The 14,263-nt window shown below is 47.4% G+C and overlaps 1 protein-coding gene across 3 annotated transcripts in view; it reads left to right on the top strand.

Moving 5' to 3' along the window:
- Positions 1-13,433, top strand: part of St8sia5 (ST8 alpha-N-acetyl-neuraminide alpha-2,8-sialyltransferase 5) — a 56,809-nt gene extending 43,376 nt beyond the window's left edge. For all 3 annotated transcript variants that reach the window (XM_042675254.1, XM_042675253.1, XM_042675252.1), the window contains 5 exons: positions 119-205; positions 3,410-3,554; positions 6,322-6,434; positions 11,234-11,326; positions 12,929-13,433. In XM_042675254.1, coding sequence (XP_042531188.1) covers positions 119-205; positions 3,410-3,554; positions 6,322-6,434; positions 11,234-11,326; positions 12,929-13,397 — 907 coding nt within the window. In that variant the 3' untranslated portion in view covers positions 13,398-13,433. The remainder of the gene's footprint in view (positions 1-118; positions 206-3,409; positions 3,555-6,321; positions 6,435-11,233; positions 11,327-12,928) is intronic.
- The last annotated feature ends 830 nt before the right edge of the window (positions 13,434-14,263 follow it).

The following is a 14,263-nucleotide window of genomic DNA, read 5'->3' as shown; positions in this document are numbered from 1 at the left end:
CAGGTTTGACAATAAGAAGATTTTATACTCACGGATGCCTAGAAACCGGAGGCAGGTCACCCCATACAGGACCACATGGTGACTGACTTATCACCTGCTCTGTCCTCCCCTCCCACAGGGTGAAGCAATCGGAACTGTTTGACCGGTGGAAAAGTCTCCAGACATGCAAGTGGGCTATGAACATCTCGGAAGCCAACCAGTTCAAGTACTTACCATTCATATGCCCCCCTTCCTCCTGGTGTGGGGTCCCGCTGCTACCTCTGCAGGTTTCCATTGTCTCACAAGGCTCAGCTCTTGGTGGGCATCTGCTTCAGAGCTGCTCCAATGGACTTTGGCATCTGGGAAGTGGCAAGACCACTGCCCTCGGTGCTCTCTTGAAATCCTTGCCATATCTCTGCGAGGCCACTGCTGTCTTCTCCAATCCACAGTTGGGGTTCACTGAGAATCCTGGCAGTAAGGCGTTTGCTCCAGGTGTCCCTGCAGGTCCCCATGGCCTCAGTGCCCTTACCTCCCACTCCTGGGGTGGTGCCTCTAATGCAGCAGCCTCATGCTGGCACTCTGACAGCATGCAACAGACACCTGAGCCTAACATAGGTTATTTCCTAATTGCATTCCAACCACAATTAACTGAGAGGCAGCAGCTATAACCCAAGGTTCTGAGTGAGCCAAGCAGATGAGAGATATCCAAAATTCCCTTATCATTAATGGTGAGCTTTGGTTCCCTCTATCTCTAAATTCCTGCCAGTCTAGAGTATCTTCTTAATGCAGGTGGACTTTATGTTATGGAATTAATGTGACCCAGACACTTGTGTCAAGATGGATTTTGGCTCCTGGGGTTCAAGTTTCAATATGCTGAGGAGCAACCAGAAAAAAAGAAATTCTGTACTGAGATTGGGGGTGAGGAGAATGTCACCCGCATTTTGTACTTTCTTTATAAGTCATTTGTTCCAGTCTATGGCAATTCCAGGCCAAGACTTAGAATAGCAGCTTGAAGTGGCTCATGTTAAGAAATGTGAATGTTTAGTATGATGAGCCCTGAAGACCATAGAAACTCAGCTCGGGCCTGCTGGTGGTTTGTAGATACCCTAGAAGCCAGATGATAAAACCTCACTGATGAGGGACGAGTACAGATAAGACAATGTGGTCCAGGTTGGGATGGCACATGAGTCTCGTTGATGAGATGCATTTGTCTAAAGCAATAAGAAAGAATAGAAAAATGAGGCAACAAGAGAAACGTATTCGGTGTGAGAGCCTTGGGAAGGAATCAGAGAGCACTATCCAGGGGTGAGGCTGGGGGCTGGAAGGAGGTAGGGAAGATAGAGTGGTTTCAGGTGTAGGAACGGCAGATGACATCAGGCCTTGCTGAGCTCTAAATGGAAAAACCTTGAGAGCCAATCAGTTGCCTCCTCTGCTCTCATTTCAAGCTCCTGGAACAGTGATGAGCTTCTTCCTTTAGGTTGGCAGAAACCTGGTGCAGAGGAGGAGAAGAGGCACAAGCATTTCAATGACAGGAAAGGAATCTTGTAACAGGGTCCTTTCCTACCCTGCTGCCTACAAATAAGATGCTTTGGCATTCTCACTTAAATATCAGTTACTTGTAAGTTTGGTTAGTATGACTCAGTCTTCCTCAATGGAAATACTCTAATGGGCCAACAAGATTGAGTTCCTGTACCAGAAAAGCTCAAAGTTCCAATGGCTGGCTGGTTCATAATGCTGATCTGTTGCCCCTTCTTTGCCAGGCTTTGGCTCCCCTACTGGAAGCCTTCGTCATACTCCCACATTTAACTATTTACAGAAAGATTACTCTGCAACTAGCAGCCACTTGTGCTCACCAGTGAAGCCCTTGCAAGAAAGAGACACTCATAAAAAAGACAAGAGTAGATGTCTTCATCTTCTATCTTTTGGCAGGCTGGAGAGTCAGTAGTAGAGGAGCCATCCTAGCATTTTACATACAAAGAAACAAAGGCCTAGAGAAGAAAGTAACCTGTCTGGAGCCCCATAGCTGTGGGATCAGAGCAGAAACTAGAATCTAGGGTTCTTGATACCAAGCTGTAAATCCAAGCTTCCATCCTGACTTTGGTGGGAGCTGTTAAAACATTTGTTGGGGGCTGGGAAGATGGCTCAGTGGTAGAGTGCTTGCCTCGCATGCATGAGGCCCTGGGTTCGATTCCTCAGCACCACATAGGCAGAAAAAGCTGAAGGTGGCTCTGTGGTTCAGGTGGAGAGCTCCAGCCTTGAGCTGAAGAGCTGAGGGACAGTGCCCAGGCCCAGAGTTCAGGCTCATGACTGACAAAGTTTGTTAGTGGTCACTGCAGGGCTTTGTGGGAGATGTGATCGGAGCCTTGGAGGATAGCCAGCAGCTTTGGGAGGGGCAGATCTCATGGGCTCAGAGCCCTGAGTGAGAGGGGCAGTGAACTGTGCCCTTGGTCAAGTCCACTGCCCTCTATGGCCTGGCCTTCAGGCCCCCAGGAAGAGGGAACAAGATGAGCCAGGATTGGACCCCAACCCCCGGCTCCCAAGAGCATACACTGCCGGGTGGAGCACCTGCTGCAGAGAACATCAACCGTCTTGCCTGGTTGGTGCTATGGCCGCCTCATCAACCCTATTTTCTCTGCAGGTGGCTTTTAAAAGCTGGCAACTGAACTTCATCCTCTCTGGAGCTCAGCTTTCTGAGATGAAAACCAAAGGGATTAAAGAAATAATAATGAACTTCTGAAAACTTTCTGGAGCCAGGCCCCCACTTTCTATAGGCAGCCAGCCAGAATCCACCCCCTACTCTATGTCATGGTCTGCTTCGTCCTTACATCTGTTTCTCACCTTTTGTTGATTCTGTGGATTTGAGTTTGGGGAGCCACGGTCAGTATCTGTGGCAAGTAGAACATGGGGCTGAGACATTCAGGAGGAGTTCACTCCTTGGTCTTCAACTGTGACCAGTGAAAGAAGCAGAGAATGCATCCACACTTGCAGATCCTGATCAAGCTGGGCGGAGCCATCAATCCCTCAAACAGTGGGCCTAGGCTGGCTGAACCCACATGAATGCCAAGCGCTGTTCAGGGTTGGGAGAGGCAGAGGCCCTGCCCTCCAGGCTGTTCTGTCCAAAGAGTGAGACACCCAGTCTGTGCCACAACCTTTGAATCAAATACAATGGGAGGAGGCAAAGCTGAGGCTGCTGGGACTTCTTGGGATCCCTTGGGGGAACCTGGCCTACACCCTGGAAGGGTGGAGGCCCCTGGGCAGTAGGAAGACAACTGAAGGGGGAAGGGAAGCACCAGCAGAGGTGGGGGTGGTTGGGTGGGTAGATAGCAGTGGGAGGCTGGGGGGGTGTTGAGAGGCTCACCTCTGTGACCCTTCTGTTCTTGCTGAGGCTGCACTCTGCCTCACATCACCTCCCTGTCTCCCTACTCTGCAGATCCACTCTGTCCAGGTGTTGCAATGCTCCCGCCTTTCTCTTCACCACACAGAAGAACACTCCAGTGGGGACGAAGCTCAAGTATGAGGTAGAGACCAGTGGCACATACCATATCAATCCGGAGATCTTCCGTATGTTCCCTAAGGTGAGGCTCTGTCCAGGGTGGTCTGGATGGGCCATGGAGCTGCCCTTGCTGTGGTCTGAGGGGCAGTACCCTGAGGACAACTTGTAGTGTGCACCCTGACACCTAGGTCATGGTTGGCCAGTTGTCTTAGGCATAGAAGCTCGTCTGCTGGATTTCCTTGAGCTCTTGTCTGGTGAGACCGATGCTAGTTGGCTGTCATTTGTGTGTGTCATATCAGATGACCTTGAGTGGTCATCTGAGCACCTGTGTTCAGCAAGAAAGGGGTTAAAATTCTGTCTACGGCACTGATGCTGAGTATAGCTTGCAGCTATGTGGGAGAGGGACTGCACCTTCCTCCATCCACTTGGGGCAGGCACAGAGCAAAAACATGAGAAGGCAATGAGCCCCAGAAAACATAACCCGACACAGATCCAGCTGCTCAGAGATTCAGTTCATATCAGATGACCTTGAGCGGTCATTTTGTCCTTTAAAGCTTCAGTCTCTGTCCATAATACTGGGGTTTGAATTAGGCATAGGTTTGATTGTTCATAAAACAACATCTGTAATATCAGAGATTTAAACAGGAAAGACATTTGTGTTTTTCCTTTCACATGAGGGAATTTGAAGTGTGCTGATCAGGCCTGGCATGAACATGGGGTATACAGAGGTAGGGATCCACATACACAGCCTATTCAGATGGGCTCACTTGAGTTGACCGGTGGTGTAGATCCTAGCTCCAGATGTGGAAAAGTGGTCCTGGAGGCTGTACCTCTGGCTAGTGTCTGCTAGGTGGTTCTGCAGGTATTGGGGTGTTATAGCTTCACCAACAGATTCATAACCACATTGTGGAGAACTCTGGGCCCAGGGAAGGACTTTGTTGTCCAATTTGTAGACATGCAGAGTGGACGTGTACACAGTTCTTTCTGGATGAACCTTGGGGCTGCATCATGAGACAAAGCCAGAGTCTCTTTGCATTCTGTTACTGGTACCAGAGCCCTTAGATAAGATTCAGCCTCCTGGGGGCTTCAGGAAGTCACTAATAGTAACACATGGCATATGGGTCTGCCCATATCATAATGATGCAGAGGATAGCATTGAGTCTCCTTTAACAAAAAGAATCTTTCAAGGCCTGGAGTACAACATGGATGACAGGTGAACTTGCATTTCTCCCACACAACAATGGCTCTGTGAAACAGCCTGGCCTGGCCTATGGGTCCAAAGAGAGCCAGGATCCAGACTGCTGAGGCCCCAGAAAGTAGAGCAGGGTCATCAAATGTTCTCTGGAAAGGTGACATCTTTTCTCTGTCACAAGTACTCTCCACTGTTATTCCAGTGGTGAGAAGAAACCTTAGCTATAGGTCTGAGTAAAAACTCAACCATAGGTCTGAGTAGACCAATGATAGTGGCTAAATCCTCATGACATAGAAATCTGAATTTCATATAATCTTCACATGTCAAAAAATATCCTCCTTTGGGTTGTTTTGTTCTCTCTCTCTCTCTCTCTCTCTCTCTCTCTCTCTCTCTCTCTTTCTGAGAGAGAGTGGGGCTTGAACTTGGGGGCTGGGGGCTATCCCTGATCTTCTGTGATAGTGCTCTATTACTTGAGCCACAGCTCCTCTTCTAGCTTTTTGGGGTTAATTGGACAGAAGAGTTTCAAGGTCTTTCTTGCTTGGACTGCCTTTGAACTGTGATTCTTCTCTGCTACCTGAGTAGCTAGGATTACAGGCATGAGCCACACTTCCAGATAGTTGTTTCCACCCATTAAAAAATATATAAAATCTGCTGGGTGCTGGTGGCTCATCCCTGTAATCCTAGCTACTAATGAGACTGAGATCTGAGGGTTTCAGTTCAAAGCAAGCCTATGCAGGAAAGTCCATGAGACTCCTATCTCTAATTAACCACCAGAAAACCACCAGAAGTGGCACTATGGCTCAAGTGGTAGAGTGGTTACTTTGAGTTGAAGAGCTCAGGGATAGTGCCCAGGCCCAAAGTTCAAACCCCACAGACTGACAAAAAAGAAAAGAAAAGAAAAAAATGTATATTAAAATCCATCCTCAGCTTACAGGCCATGTAAAAACAGATGGTAAGCCAGATGTGCCAGTTCCTAAATAAAAACTTGTGGCACAGGGTGGCATTTTCCCAATTTTCCCTAAGGAAACTATTTATTGGGGTTTATAAAATGTTTTCAGCTTACCCAGCCCTGCAGATCCTGATTCCACAGTTCTTGGATGAAGCCTAGCAATGGATATTTTCCTGATTTAGTTCCTGATTTACAGGAGTCTGGGAAATAACTCATAAAAATTATAAGCCTTTGATGATTTTTCCAAATATAATGTTGGCTTTCCCCCCTTTCCTATTGTAAAGGCCAAATGATGCAGCTTCTCCCACTGACTATGAGATGGCTTGTTCTCTCTGGCCTGGCAATGTGGGCCTGTCCCTGCAAGGAAAATCGGCTGTAGACATGGTCAGAATCCTACAGAGGAGCATAGCATTGTTTCTGATGGCCCCATTGCAGTGTGGTCTCCATGGGACGCCCCCTCCATTTGGAAGCTGCCCACTGAATGTGCTTGAGAGTGCCCCAGTGGACTCCTGGGTGGTAGAGATGGAAGAGACTAGTAACAAGTCTCTTGAACACATTTCTTGTGTATTCAGTGGAAACCACTTTTCCCCTCACATTTCCTGTGTGGCTGTTTTGTGTGACCAAGAGCTCACAGAGGTGGATGTGGTTACGGAAGGGAGGGATCCAGATGAAGGTGTTAGCTTTGACACTTTGTCTGTGTCTCCCCAGGACATGCCCTACTACCGGTCCCAGTTTAAGAAGTGTGCGGTGGTGGGCAATGGAGGCATCTTGAAGAACAGCCGCTGTGGGAGGGAGATCAATAGTGCTGACTTTGTCTTCCGGTAAGATAACCACCTGCCATTTTTTCTCATGGTCCTCCCGCTATGCACCCTGCCCTATGCAAGCCTACCCTGTGCCCAGCTGCTGCTCTTTGAGTGCTTCATCCACTACTCCCTGTCCCTGCATACACCCAGGACCTCAGGAATCCCTTCCTGCCCAGCCTTATGCCTTTGGGAAGGCTATGTTGAGCTCTCAGACCCTCAGTTTCCACATCTGTACAATAAGAGGCATATAAAAAGAAAATAGCACTCCAGATGTAAGGCCCTGCGGACTTATAGGTCACACAGCTGATGATGGAGTCCTTGGAGCACCCACATTCCTGGACAGGTTCTCCCCTTCCATAAGCACTGGTGTGAACTTGTGGCTTCAGCTTGCTCTCACTAAGCTGGAGACTGATCCTTGTATTTCTTTCTCCATGTGGGAAGCCTTTTTATCTCTTTGGGGATCCTTGCTTTCCTCTTTAGCCTGGGTAAAGAAGATGGGTTGAAAATAAAAGCAAGGGAAGGGGTAACATTGTCCAAAAAGAAATGTACTTTTTGCCTGATTTAAATGACTGTGATCCCTTCTATATTACCATTATAATTACAACAAATCTTTTTAAAAAGAATATAAAAGCTTCAAGTGAAACTATAGCATGGATCCATCAGCCACTGGTGGCCAGTGATGAGAATGAATAGGTAGAGGAGGTTTGATGCAACTGGAAGTATTAAAGTTTCTACATATTTTGGATTCTAGAGTGCTACCCCAGGCTTCTGTCTCTAGAAGAGGGAAGCCAACAATGCCCTGCTGTAAGCTTGGAAGTAGTATTGCCACCATTGATGGGTGGGTGCATATAGTGCCACACACATGTGTGACAAACCAACCTCTGCTGGCCAGGTGAGCCCTTGTGCTCCTTGTGGATGCCCAATGCATCCATAATCAAGAGTTGAGTCCTCTAGCCTCAAGTCTCTCCCTGAGTCTAGCCATACCACTGCTAAGGGAGGCAGGAAATCTCTTGTAAGATATCTTCTGGGGAGCTTCACAGGTCTTGAAGTTTACCCAAACGTTCCTCTAGGCAATGGCCTCAGTAAAGTCATCTTACCTATCTGCAAAGTGGGGTTAATACAGTCGTTTCCTCAGAATTTGAGGATTAAATGAGATAAAATGCCCCCCAAAGCTGTCAGTGCTTCTTACATTGGACATACCAACGGTGTCCAAAAAAAAATCATCTGGTACGATTTCCAGATCCTGTCCCTTCTATCTGGAATGTTCCCCAACCTACCCTAGCCTCTTCCTTCCAGTTTTGTTTGTTCCCTTATCCTTCCAAATTCAACTCAGGGATAACCACCTCCTTCCACAGTGCTCCCCATGCAGCCTTCTGTAGGCTTCCACAGAACCTGGTGCTACCTCTTACATGGCATGTTTAGCCAAGACCAAGTGGGTTGGCTTGTTCTATTCCAGTAACTTGGATATCCCAGGCACCCAGACAATGAGTGTGAAATGAAAAGGCAAAAGAGCAAGTGGGAGGATAGTTTGCAGGACCCTCAGGATGCAACAGCAGGTGCCTAGGCCTCCAGGCTGTGCAGCCAGGCAGCCTGACTTTGAATAAGGGGCTGACTTGCCTTAGATGAGTGACTCAACTATTCTGCTTCTGCCTTCTCAAAGGTAAGGTAAGGTGACAAGGTGACATTATTTACTTTGGATGATGGAATAAACAATGTAAGATATCTTAAGTTCTGTTATGTTTTTTTTTTAACGCCTTTAAGTATCTTTTTATAAATTAAACAAATCCGTGTGGAGAGGTTGACATTCTCTGCAAAGATCATGTGGCTAGTCACAGTCAGAAATGGGGACACAGGCCTGGGTTTGACTTCTTCCTGTTAGTCCACATTATCTCTTGCTTAAGGCTATAACAACGGCTTTTCCCTTGGGGAATTCACTGTCCTTCCACCCGACACCTGTCATAGCACATCATGGTTTACACTAGTTTTAGAGACACTCGGAGTTTTTCATCATTGTCACTGTCTTTTTGTCCCCAAAGTACAGCAGTGACAAATCTCATTGAATGCCCACCCTATGTTCTCAAGATGCAGGAGTCTCAGGCATATTCTAGGCGATGTCCCTACTGGATGGTACCGTATTGGGAAAGAGCCCTGGGCCCAAGGTCAGACAGGTCTGCCCTTTGCCCTCCCTCCACCACTCCAAACCATCAAGTCCCTTGAACTTTCTAAATGCCTGGCTTCTCTATTACAACTCAGGGACTTCAATATCCGTCCTAAAGGTTACTGATATTGTATATAATGCTATGTAAGATGCTGGCACCTCACAGCAGCTCACTGACTGCCACCCCTTGCCCACCCCCATCTTTAAAGGAAATATAACTGCCCCCCCTAGGGTGTTGATAGAAGATGTATGGCAGACCTGGTTCTGTTATAAACATTTCTTCTGTATAGTTATTCCTTGTACCTATGTTCTTCCTGGATGAGGGACAGATCCTTCTCATGGTCCACATCCTTTGGTGTCTTGCTCCCTCTTCCCTCTCTACCTCACCTAGTACCATTCCTCTCCTGAGCTATAGTACCTAGGTTTTACTCATCCTCAATGCTTCCTGTTCCCTTCCTCTAGGCCTTTGCCCTAGACCTCTGTTGAAAATGCACAGTAGCATCCTTCTTCACCCAGTTAACACTCTCCTTCTCAAAGTTATTATTTATTTGTTACATAACATTTGATGTAAAGAAATATTTGCAATGCTTCCATTGGTATGAAGCAAAACAATAAAATTACAAAGTATTTGCAAACCAACCCCTTGAGAAGTTGAAAGTTTACATCTAGCTATTGTTTCAGTTGATTTGCTTTCTCCCTCCAAGCTAATCAGTAACTTTAATTTTTTTTTACTGATTCCTTTCTCATTAAAAATTGTTCTTTTACATATACATGTCTTATCCTTTTTTACTTATAATTACTTGTTTGGAGCTATATTAGTTTGCTATTTCTGTCATAACAAATTGCCACAAAAATCTGGGGCTTGAAGTAACACAGATTATATGGTCTTACATCTAAAGTCTCAAGGTATTAACAGAAGTTAATACTAGAGGCACGAAGGAAGAATTATTTTTCTTTCTCCCAAAAGCTGTCTGCATTCCTAGGCTCATGGCTTCCTCAATACCAGTATTCTGCTCTCTTTCTCTGGTTCTAATTCTGTTGTCAGGTGTTTTCTCTTTCTTTCACTGTAACAGCATTGCCCTGGACCCACCTTGATAATCCAGAATAATCTTCTCATCTCAAGATCCTTAACTCAGTCTCAGCCTTTCTGTTTTAGTGAACCTATTCAGAAAATCTAGGGATTAGGGTCTTGCAGACAATTTTGGAGACCATGACTCTATACCACAAGGGCCTCCTAAAAATTACATTCCAGCTTGCTTTGCACAAGTATTGCATTTCTGAGTCTCATCTTCATGTGGATTCCACATTTATTTAGTCCTCCTGCCAGTTGGCTTTTGCTTACATTCTTCTTTTGACGGGTTAAAAGGCTGCTCTCCTGCATCTGTTCTCTGAGCACCATGACCCCGTCCTCCAGAGGGCCAAGGACTACTTCACTTCATAACTGGATTTTGGCTGGAGGATTCTCAGGACTAGAACTTTAGTGAATCTTGGGACTGGGCTTGTTTATGGTCTGAATACCTGAAATGGAGCAGAGTGCCAGGTCTTTGATCTTGCTGAGGAAAGGCTTTAGAAATGGACACACAGAGCAATCTACCAACCTTCCCTCCCTCCCTCCCTCCCTCCCTCCTTCCTTTTCCTCCTCTCTCTCTCTCTTCCTTCCTTCCTTCCTTCCTTCCTTCCTTCCTTCCTTCTTTTCTTTCTTTCTTTCTTTCTTTTCTTTCTCTCTTGTTCTCTCTCTCTCTCTTTCTTTCTCTTTCTTGTCTGTCTTGGAGCTTGAACTCAGCGTGTGGTCCCTGTGCTTTTTTGCCCAAGACTAGCATTCTACCACTATGAGCCAGAGCTCTATTTCTGTTTTTTAGGTGGTTAATGGAAATAAGAGTCTCACTGTCTTTCCTGCCTGGGCTGGCTTCGAATCAGTATCCTCAGGTCTCAGCCCCCTGGGGAGCTAGAATTAAAGGCATGACAGGATTACAGAGCCACCAGTGCCCAGCTGCACTGAGCAGTCCTTAACAGAGTAGATTTATTTAAGCAAAAGCTAGATGTTATTAAAGCAGGAGTGGCTATAAAGCAATAGTGCACCCCAAGGAAAACTGAGAGTGGTGGCTTGACCATTAAGCCCTCAGTCTTAGATACTTTCATGAGTAGGGCTTCATGATTATGCTAATGACTATTCTAAGAAGATGTACATAATTGTGGAACTCTCCAAGAAATGAGAGGTCATTTCTACAAACCAGCAAAATGGTTTACCTAATAAGGGTCCTCAGAGCCTAGTTGAAAAATCAGGGAGGTACATGTATAAAATCACACTATAATGAGATGTAAATGAGACCTCTGGCTAACCTGGAGAGTTAGGCAAGGTCTTATTGAGGTTGTTGATGGAGACCATTGACCACTGTTTTAAAAAGTACAATGGTAGAGAAGGAAGTTTGGCAAAATGCATCTGAACAAGGTGCTGCACCTGTTCCCTGGTTCCTGGATGTTGTCTCTGTTCCCTTTCTCCCTGTCTATACCACATTAGAAAGACCAACCGCAGTCTTATTACCCAGCCACTGAGGTCCCACCCGGGTGACCATCTCTGTATCTCTACGCCCCAAATATCCCCCCCAGCCACCTGCAGATGGCTGACCACCTGCATGAGGCTGCCCTATCTCTTCTCCAGGTGTAACCTGCCCCCCATCTCAGAGAAGTATACCGTGGATGTGGGGGTGAAGACAGATGTGGTCACTGTGAACCCCAGCATCATCACTGAGAGGTTAGTGTCCCTCGTGCTAGAACTGTGTTGATCTCTGGTGCTCAGCAGTCACCAGCAGCCACTGGACACTGGACATATGGCTGGTCCTGATGGAGTTGTGCCGGCTGCCTGCAAAAGGAAGCACACACAAAGCATACTAGGAACACAATGGTGAAACATATCTCATTTATGTTTTTATAATTACAAGTTGAAATGATCATGCTTTTATATATTGGATTAAATAAAATATCAAAATTATGTCCCTCATTTCTACTTCTCAGCATGTACTTACTAGGACATTTTTTAGTTTTTATCAGCATACATTGTATAAGGGAGTTACTTTGTGATATTTCCAAACGTGAATACAGTGTACCCCAAACTCACCCTGTACCTCTCTCACCTTTTCACCCCTTCTTAAAACGATTTCAACAAGTTTTATTATTCTATTTTCACATGCGCATATAACATACATCTACCCTATTCTTCCTCCTTCAACCTCTGCATTTTCCCTCTCCCTCCTGCTGACACTTATCCCTCAACAGAGCCCATTTTATTTTATTTTGCTGGCCCCAAGGCTTGAACTCAGGGCCTTGTACTCTTGCCTGGCTTTTCTCCTCAAGGCTGGTTCTCTACCTCTTGAGCCACACCCTGCAATCCCAGCATTCCACAGGCAGGGGCAGAAGGATTGTGAGTTTCAGGGCTGCTTGGGCTGCAAAGTGAGATCCTATCTCAAAACCAAACCAAACAAGCAAAACCCCTGAAACAAAACCCCTCAGCTTTGGTCCTGAAAGAAGGGAGGAGGCATCTGTGGAATGTTTTAGGGGAGGGGCATCGTCACACTGTCCAAGTCAGGTGATGGGTAGGGTGAGTTGTTCAATTGCATCAGATGCCCAGAGAGCCAGGAGGTCCAGAGCGGAGTGAGGGACATGGGGGAGGCCTGTTCCCTGTACAGAAAAAGGTGTGAGAGGTAGGCCAAGAGGCCAGGGGAGGGGTGGAGCCGCACCAGGTGACTGTTCAGTTGGAGCCTGTCATTGAGAATCTTGGGGAAGACTGAGAGTAATGTCCAGGCTCTTCAATCCCCTCCATATGTTGCCTGCCCTGGGCCATTACATTCACCCTTTGGGGTTAAGTCCTCTCCCTGCAGCCACACCCTCAGTATTTACTCTCTTGGTTCATTTAACCCTCTTATGCACCCACTCACAAATACATGACTATCCCAGAGAACGGCCCTACCTCCATCTGCTGAGTTGGAGGGGGTGGAGAAAGAAGGGACAGGTGGCCTTGTGAGGCCCAGCTCACCTTTTTCTTTTCTTTTTTCTTTTTGCTGGTCATGGGCCCTGAACTCTGGGCCTGGGCGCTGTCCCTCAGCTCTTCAGCTCAAGGCTAGCGCTCTACCACTTGAGCCACAGCGCCACTTCTGGCTTTTTCTGCTTATGCAGTGCTGAGGAATCAAACCCAGGGCCTCATGCATGCAAGGCAAGCACTCTACCATTGAGCCACCTTCCCAGCCCCAGCTCGCCTTTTGTAAAGCCCTCAGGATGTGGGAGTGGGGAAGCAAAGGACCTTGGGCCGTGGGGGAAGGGTGCTGTCCCCTGTTTCTCACGTTGTGACCCCCGTGCGCAGGTTCCACAAGCTGGAGAAGTGGCGGCGACCTTTCTACCGCGTGCTGCAGGTGTATGAGAACGCATCGGTGCTGCTGCCGGCCTTCTACAACACGCGCAACACCGACGTGTCCATCCGCGTCAAGTACGTGCTGGACGACTTTGAGTCTTCGCAGGCCGTCTACTATTTCCATCCTCAGTACCTGGTCAATGTGTCACGTTACTGGCTTACCCTGGGGGTGCGTGCTAAGCGCATCAGCACGGGCCTCATTCTGGTCACCGCGGCGCTGGAGCTCTGCGAGGAAGTGCACCTGTTTGGCTTCTGGGCTTTCCCCATGAACCCTTCAGGTTTCTACATCACTCACCATTACTATGACAACATCAAGCCCCGCCCCGGCTTCCACGCCATGCCCTCTGAGATCTTCAACTTCCTGCACTTGCACAGCCGGGGCATCCTCCGTGTGCACACTGGCACCTGCAGCTGCTGCTGATGCCGGTGGCAGTCAGACCGGCCCCCGACTCCTCCTCCACTTCCTGGTGCAGCTGGGGGCCCCTGGTTGGGCAGGCATTCAAGCCTTCTCTCCTTCAGTAGTTTGGCTTTGTGCTTGGGACCTGGGGCAGCCAGTCAGGGGATGTGGCCTGCAGGGTTCCTGGGCCACTGCCCTGTTTCTCTTCTTGCCCTTCAGAACATGCAGCTGGGCCACCGCCCCAGGATCAGGGGGCCTGGACATTGCAAGTGAATAAGCACATTTCCATTCAATTCCAGCTTTGGAGAGAGCACAAACCGTACTAAAGGCAGGCCCTATGGAGAAATGGCCTAGAGGGAGGAGACGGAGCGCTTGACATTGGAACACAGTCAAGATGGAATTCGGGACTCAGCTGTGAATTACTATCTAGAGCCTCAGAGCTGAGAGGCCAGTCCAGTGGCCAGACCTTCCAGTGAAGTGCGGCTCAGAGCCTCTAGTGACTTCATCTTGATACACCATCCAGTTAAGCTCAAAATGTCCCAGTGGGAAGATGTGTTAGCATCTCCCTGAGATGCTCGATGCTGAGAGCCACACCCTTTCAAACCATCTTCTGACACACAGCCTTGGTGCCTCTAGGTTCCACCCTGTATTTGACCTTTTGACAAGAAGGAAATTAAACCAGACCAGCCATTTGCACTGATGTTTTCAAGCCAATGTTATCGACTCAATAAGTGCTTAGCAATTTGCTTCCTTTTCTGTCTCCCTATTTTCAGCTCCATTTTAACCAGGAGTTATTTATAAAGATCTGTTCCTCTTTACGTTCTTCAGTACTGCAGAATTCTGCTAAATTGTGTTCCCAAATGGGAACTGGTAGCTGGAAATCACTGACT

The sequence above is a fragment of the Dipodomys spectabilis genome, unplaced genomic scaffold (assembly GCF_019054845.1).
Source record: "Dipodomys spectabilis isolate Male_0828 unplaced genomic scaffold, ASM1905484v1 ptg000024l, whole genome shotgun sequence".
NCBI classification, from domain to species: Eukaryota; Metazoa; Chordata; class Mammalia; order Rodentia; family Heteromyidae; genus Dipodomys; species Dipodomys spectabilis.
This window is presented reverse-complemented; position numbering and strand designations above follow the sequence as displayed.